Here is a 7,802-nt window from a genome sequence, read left to right as displayed (position 1 = left end):
AGATGTAAAGTTGAATACTCCACCAACAATTTATTGTGACAACCTCAGCACTGTATTACTTATGGCAAATCTTATCTTACACAGTAAGACAAAATATTTTCAGCTTGAGGTTCAGTTGATTTGAGATAAAATTCAGAAGAAACTGCTTCATGTTGTCCATGTCCCAGGAACTGATCAAGTGGCAGATTTGTTGACTAAACCTCTCACAACAACAACATTTGAAAGGTTGAGGTCCAAATTGAGAGTTATTCCTAGGCCAACTATTAATTTGAGGGAGGTGTTAGTACACAGCATAATTGCTTGACTCCAAAACAAGAAAATCAAGGCAGTAAAAATTGGTTGGAAAATGGTTTGATTAGTTACAGCTTTATTAGGTTTAGCTCTTTGAAATCCAACTATATAAATGATTAGTTGCTGAGCCTTGTGTGGATCTTTAGTCATTCATTCTATTTCAGATTACTTCTGCAGTAAATTACTGCAGAACATTTTTCATCCATTCTCTGTTCTGAGTTCTTTACTTTCTTTCTTCTAATTCTCTCATCACAAAGTACTTATCATACATTGTAAAACCCTTACAATTTGAACATTAAATAGATCATGCAGTAAAATATAGTTGAAGTTATTTTTACTGCATACTCAAACGAAAATACTTCCAAAATGAGATACTCCACTTTACATTATGTTCATATTTACATCTAATATAAATAGTCGATTCCTTTTATTTGGAAATAAAAGAACACAAAATTAGTGAATGCCTCCGAGAGGAGGAGGTGGTGGTAGGGGTGGGGGGCGGCGAGGTAGGGAGCGAGGAGGCGGCGAAAACATTTGACCAGAATTTCTCACTCTTGGATGTTTATAGTAGCCGAGGATAGTATAGATGGTCTGCATAAGAGCGTAAAGAGATATCATTCCAATGAGAAGGTTGTAACCACGCAACACAAGTCGGTCAAAGTGGCGAAAAACTGTTGGGATCTAAGAATGGCGCAGTATTATGGAGTATTTTTTTATGCCGAGGCAACATGTGCCGTGATAGGAGTTAATCACGCTAACCATTTCCCAGTAAGGAGAATCACTTGCCTTGTCAGAATCAACTCCATGGACGATGGAACGGAAGAACTCTAACAATTTGCGGTTGCCCAAGTCCAAGTGATCCACTATCACTTGTTTATCTTTGAGAAGCTGAACATCGTTTTCGCAACACATTAAGCCGTTGAAAAATAATGCAGCCCAAGTACACTTGTGTTTGCAGCTGAATCCGTTGTGGCTTTGCTCCCAAGCAATGAGATTCCGCCACGTCACTTCTGTTGATTTTGTGATGTGAAGCTGTGGAATTTCCAGAGTTCCATTGGTCCTCTGAAATTTTATGTTAAAGTTGAAGCCCCTTATTTCATTTGGTCCTTGAGTTTGGTTCTCATGCTTTTCCTCGTTACCTACAGGTGCAGGTAATCAAACCTAATAAATTGCGTGTAAAAAGTTTAAAACTAATTAAAATTAGGTACATGCTACGTGACTAGTATAATTATAAATTTTTATAATATTTAAAAAGCATTACTATAATTAGAGTAATTTTTTAATATTTAAAATAATTGTTAATTTAAAAAATAAAAGCAAAAAATGTTACAAAAATATACTAAAAATTTGTTTTTAATTTTAGTAAAAAAATTTTTAAAGTTGTATAGTCACAGTAACCACATTAACAACTACTATAAATTATATCTATTATGTAATTAAATACAAAAGAAATGATAGTGGTATAACTTAAGCTATAACATCTAAATTATTTGATTTATATATCAAATATAATTAAAATTATTCACTAAAATTAATTATTAGTGTAAAATATATATAAAATATAAAATATATATTAAAAATAAATAAAAATATTATTTGTATACTAAAATTAGCCATTATGTATCGGTGTATAAATATATGTATAGTTTAACTTATTTTTAATTTATATTTTGTATTTCAATGTGTATTCTATACGGATAAATAATTTTAGTAACTGATTTTAGTATACACCTAACATGATTAAAAAATAAATTAAATTACACAAATAAATGATTAATTTTGGTATGCAAATAGCATTTTTGATATCCAATAATAAAGACCAAGATCATCACAAAAAATAAAAAAAAATAAAAAATAAAACTTACTGCGTATAGTTTTGATTATTGTAACCCCAGTACCTGCAAGAATGGAAGCACATCGATTGAGTTGAGCATAGGAAGTAAGCTGCTGAACATTGCTGGCAGCATCGGTAGTTTCTTCTCTTATCCCCTTCGCATCTTCCACATCATACCCACAAACGAAAGCACAATTGGCACAGGTATTCAATACCGTTTGGAAGTTATTAACACATTTAATACTATTGATCTTTGGAATACACCTGTATGTTCATAGGATGTTCTCTTCAGACTCAAACTTGTCTTAATTATAAATTATAACAAGTTTTAAAAAATTGTAACTAAAATTGTAATTATAGTTCATATGTAATTATTAGACCTTAGATACCTTTCAAAAACTAATATGCAGTCGGACATTTTGAAATTGTAAAACGGAATAAAAATGCACCTGTCGTCGTTTCTCTGAACCTGTTGCTCTCCTTCCTCTTCTTCACTATCTTCAGAGATGTAGGAGTGGATAAGTTCAAGAAAGTGACGAGACGCAACACCAGGGTTAAAGTCCGGCTTGAATCTTTCGTCCGGGATGTAGCCAAAGAAATTCAGTGCCAAACTTTCAATTGAAATATCATCCTCAACTAGAATTATTTCAGACAACTTATGGAGAATGATAAGCGGTATTTGGTTCTCCAACACCAACAAATCAGTCACTACCTCCCCTGTTCTCTTTACTTTGCCATCCGGGTTGGGAGGCGCCAACCGGCTTTTAAGTTTTTCATTGAATTCCTTTGAAGAACTAATGAGAAGCTCAAGCAAGAAACCAGCGTCAGACAACATGATATTCGCAAGGTCGTTCCATTCCATCTTCAGATCATCTGCATAGTTTGCGCGAACTTCTTTTTCCAACTTCAAAATGGCCTCCATGCATTCTTGAAGCTTTATTTTTGCTGGTTTGTTTGGTCCCCGATGAAGAAGAGATTGCATGGAGTGCAATTTGATGTTTTGCCATTTCATTAGGTCCCTTCTAGCTCCCTTGTAACGAGGGCCGATGGAAATGGTCTTTGGCATGAAAGCGTTCTTGTTACCTTCACGGAGTTTTCTTGGGACATTAGAAATTCCAATTGGCTCAGAGTGTGCTTGGAAACTGCCTAGTAATGCTTTCGACGATTCCTTCCATCCATTCAAGTCGCCGTCTTCCATTCCATTGTTAGGAACATCATTTGCCGCCATTTCCTGAAACAAATTCATTAATTGGCTACCTGCCTTGATGAGAGTTGCATTGTTATTCTATTCAAATTTAATTTCTTCATAAATGCTTATGCCATCCACACAGAGGTATATACTAAACTCACTCACGAAATTAATTTCTAATATAAAATATATATTAAAAATAAATTTAATAATATATATATTTATACACAAATATATAATAACTGATTTTAATATTTTACTCTTCTATGCATATGGACCTTAGCTTATTATTTCAACCACTGTATCTTGGATAGCTATATTTGTAAAGAAAAACAAAATTATAAATTTAAAATTTAGAACTTAAAAAAAACCAAAGATGATAGCATGGTGGTCGAGGACTCGAGGTTAACAAGTGCCTGGTCAAAAGTGACGGTAAATTGCTGGTGGTGGGGAATAAAATGATAGTGTGGGAGGAAGGAGCAAAAAGGGAAAAAGAGTAATTTAAATAAAAATAATTAGTTTATTGGTTGAAACTAATAGGTTTAAAAATTATTTTATTTTATGAATTGTCAAAATAATAATAATAATAATGATACTTCCAATTGACATAAACTAACTGCCATAGAGTAAGGTCACAAATTAAAATTAAAATGTATCAGTTAATTAAAGAAAAAATGTGAAAGAGTATTTGCTAATTTATATAATATTATTTATTTCGTTTATAATGAAAATGAGATAGATATATTTGTATCTTGTATATAATATATAAATGAGGTATGATCACACAAATTTAACATGCATATTATTGACCAACTAAAAAGAGTGTGTTTATATTATGCTTTTTAGTTTAGAAGGTAAAATTAATATATTTTTTAATTTAAATCATATAATTTTTTGTAATTTAAAAATTTTAATTGTTAATTTTTTTTAAAATAAATTGTTTTAATTTATATATTTTCAAAAAGTAGTTTCCAATCAAATAAGAAATTGAAAAATTCAAATTGATTCAAATTGTACTATAAATACATTCTTATTATTTTGAGGAGATTATATTTTTATATTTATAAATATAGTGTTATATACATATATCTGATTTACAAAATAAACAAATATATAATAAAAAATATTAAGATATATCTCATTTTCAAATGAGATAAAGGTAAATCAAGTGTGGCTTTATATACATATATCTGATTTACAAAATAAATAAATATATAATAAAAAATATTAATATATATCTCATTTTCAAATGAGATAAAGGCAAATCAAGTGTGGCTTATCTCATTTAAACAAGATATATAACTACTTTTTTCGATCCTATGGTAAACAAGATGTACAATAAAAAAAAATTTAATTATTTCACAAATTATATATACTGATAAATAGAATATCTAATTTATTTAGTTATAAAAAATCCATAAAAGGCAGGATGTGAATTATATTATTTATATTAGTATTTATCTTTATTTAGTTTTAATAAATATATTATAAATTGCTTTATACTGAAATATTCTTATTATTAATTATGAAATAAATAAAATGTTTTTTAATTTATATATATTAAATTATCCTTTGTAATTTTCTCGCCAACATAAAAATACTCCCTAGTTAATTTTTAAAGGACTAAAGTGATCTTTTAATATTAATTTTTTTAATTCTATTTTAAATTAAAAATTTGATCTTAAAATGACCAAAATTCTAAAAAATTATTTTAGTCCTTTAAAAAATTAACAAATAAAAAGTAATTTTGTATTTTTTTTTCAGTATGAGTTAAAGGATATTGTTGTAAGAAAATTAAAAATAGTTTAGTTATTTTTAAATTAATTAAAAAATATTTTAGTCATTCTAGAATTAATGATGAGGATATTTTGATATATTATATATTACATTTTAAAAAAAGTAAATAAATAATATTAATGAAAATAATATAGTCTATATATTGTCTTTTAATTAGTCCACGTTGTATTTGTACGTACTAATTTTTCGCCATACAGAACAAATAGCTTGCTGTTTTAAAAATATTAAAAAATATTAATTTATTGAATGATATTACATATTCAATTTTTTTTTATAAATTAAGTCTAACAAAATTAAATAATAAAATCTAAAATAATGTTAATCGTAATTAATTTTTTATTATTTTAAATTAATTTAATTAAATTTAATTAATAAAAAGACTTGAATTTATAGTATTGTTGTAATTTCTATAACTAATGAAGTGACTGTATAAAAATTTTCCATTAACATCATAATATAAAATAAAAAAAGAATAATATTATACCATTAACAAATATTTTTTTTTGTCTGATCAATAATAATTTATATTTATATTTATCAAAATTTTACACATATAAATTAATATAAATTATATTTATATTTTTTTTGAATTTATATTCATAAATTAGTAAAAATTATTTACTAAAAATAATTTAATATTTATGCAGCCAAAAATACTAAAAATGGTTGGCAGAAGAATTTCTCATCATAAGAAATTTATATAAAACTATATAAATATTAGTTAAGACCTGTGGTCTTCTCAATTAATGGATCGAGCGTTGTCGTATTAGGAACGATTTCGTCTCCCTGCGAACGAGCACCACGCAAGTGTGACCTGTAAAACACTCCTAAAAGTTTTAAGTTAGAAGCTTAGAATGATTTCAATAGTTTAGTGTAAGTTTAAAAAATCTGAAGGGCTTAGAAACCATTTCAGTGATTGATAATTGATTGAGCAAAAAATTAAAATTATATAGTCAATGAATTATAATAATGGCTATATCTAATGATTATACGATTTAGAAGATTGTTCATTTGAACGAGGGTCTATTACATACCTAGCCCTGTAGAAGAGGATTGCAGAACAAAAGAGTAGAGTAGCAAGGATAGAATGAAGATAGTTGCAGAAAGGATATATGAAAGCCATATATGTGCTAGAGCAGCAAGCTATTCCCTTTTATAGGAAGAGGTGATGATGATCTTGTAACAACCATTCGAGAAACGACATCATTATTGCCACCTTTAATTTCATAAACTGACTATGTATGAGAATGTTTTAAAAATTAAAATATTGATATATTAAATAATTTATTTTAAGTTGTTTAAAATATTCAACAATATTTGTCTCAGCTCGTTCTTACTTTTTTTTTTATCACTTACATAACAATTTGTTTGTAATTTGGATTTTTTAAATTTTAAATTTTTATTTTAGAAAATAAAATGTAATTTTTTATTTTTAAATATTTTTTATATTTTTTTATCTCAAAAACAAAATAATAAAAAATTATATTTTATTTTCTAAAGTAAAATCTAAAATTTAAAAGATTAAGGGCCGTTTGAAAATTTTAAAAGTAATTTTTTTTGAGTTTTTGACTTATGAAAAGTAGTAGTATTAATGTTTGGTACAATTTTTAAAACTAAATTGCTTCTTTTTAAGAAGCTATTTAAGAACTCATAGAAAAGTTAAAAAAAATGACTTCTCTCATAATACTATTACTTTTTATCACATTTATATAAAATAAATATTTTTAAAACTAAAAATTCAAATACAAAATAACTTATTTATAAACTATTTTTAGTATAATTATTTATTATTTAAGTTATTTTTTCAAAAAAAAATTAATTATACTGTTTACCCAAACTATACCTAAATCAAACATTTATTTGTATCTTGCTTTATCATTTTATGGAGCTAGCATTGTACATGCGAGTAATAAATATATATCATCAATTGAACGTCAATTATTATAACTATACTTATAATTTATAAACATAATTTTTTCCTTAAAAAAATACTACAATTTTAACTAGTATGAATTTTTTTTTTGTTTTACATTTATTATGAGTAAATAGTTAAAAATTTAAACTAAAAATATTTTTTTAAAAAAAAATTGACAAGACAACTCAAAAAATTCTATAAGCTTTTTAAAGTCTATGTGTTAACCATTTTAATTAATAGTTTTTACAAAAAATTTAAATCTAATCTCTTTAATAACACAAATCGAATCGAACCGAGTGACGAATTTTTGTCTGATAGCCTGCTCAATTCCACCTCTATTGTGCATGATACTTTGAAGGGGAAAAGATCTACTTTTAAAATCTTATTTTATGGTGAAAATTAAAATAAATATGTCATGAGCAAGATTTACGTAACATAAAGATGCAAATTTAAATGTTGACATTTTTCATGTAACTAAGTTAATAAAAAAATTGATTTATCTTTTATAAGAGGTTGTTAACTGATTTTTTTTTTCGCTTCATCTTAATTTACAAGATATTTTTCAACTGAACTTATTACAAATATAATAAACATGGAAAAAAGTTATTACATAATACATATTTATTATCCATTTTATTATATATTACTAATTTTATAACGAAAATGTATTATATATTATCCTTTTGTTATAATTGAAATTAAATTTTTAATTTTTTTTAAAATTAAAAAGTTCTCTCCTCATCCCTCTTATTTTTTCTATTTCTCTCATTCTTTTA

At 26.2% G+C, this 7,802-nt stretch overlaps 1 protein-coding gene across 3 annotated transcripts; it reads right to left on the bottom strand.

Moving 5' to 3' along the window:
* Positions 1-557: 557 nt before the first annotated feature.
* On the bottom strand, positions 558-6,325 carry LOC112743619 (putative UPF0481 protein At3g02645). 3 transcript variants are annotated; one of them, XM_025792899.3, is made up of 5 exons: positions 6,146-6,325; positions 5,840-5,925; positions 2,575-3,356; positions 2,157-2,389; positions 558-1,430 (listed from the first exon to the last, which is right to left on the bottom strand). In XM_025792899.3, the coding sequence occupies exons 3-5, from the start codon at positions 3,351-3,353 to the stop codon at positions 973-975; spliced, it is 1,470 nt and encodes a 489-aa protein (XP_025648684.1). In that variant the 5' UTR covers positions 3,354-3,356; positions 5,840-5,925; positions 6,146-6,325; the 3' UTR covers positions 558-972. The 3 variants fall into 3 exon arrangements, with proteins under 3 accessions (XP_025648684.1, XP_025648683.1, XP_025648685.1); XM_025792898.3 differs by having other exon boundaries at positions 5,840-5,938; positions 6,146-6,281; XM_025792900.3 differs by having other exon boundaries at positions 2,190-2,389; positions 5,840-5,938; positions 6,146-6,281.
* Between the last annotated feature and the right edge of the window lie 1,477 nt (positions 6,326-7,802).

Source organism: Arachis hypogaea, chromosome 14 (genome assembly GCF_003086295.3).
Source record: "Arachis hypogaea cultivar Tifrunner chromosome 14, arahy.Tifrunner.gnm2.J5K5, whole genome shotgun sequence".
NCBI lineage: Eukaryota > Viridiplantae > Streptophyta > Magnoliopsida > Fabales > Fabaceae > Arachis > Arachis hypogaea.
This window is presented reverse-complemented; position numbering and strand designations above follow the sequence as displayed.

Excerpts from the sequence above, each read along its gene's own strand:
- LOC112743619 (XM_025792899.3), bottom strand. The coding sequence starts at position 3,353 with ATGGCGGCAAATGATGTTCCTAACAATGGAATGGAAGACGGCGACTTG. Across the intron at positions 2,390-2,574 it reads GTTCAGAGAAACGACGACAG|GTGTATTCCAAAGATCAATA; the intron begins GTGCATTTTTAT and ends ATGAACATACAG. Across the intron at positions 1,431-2,156 it reads AATAATCAAAACTATACGCA|GTAACGAGGAAAAGCATGAG; the intron begins GTAAGTTTTATT and ends CTGCACCTGTAG.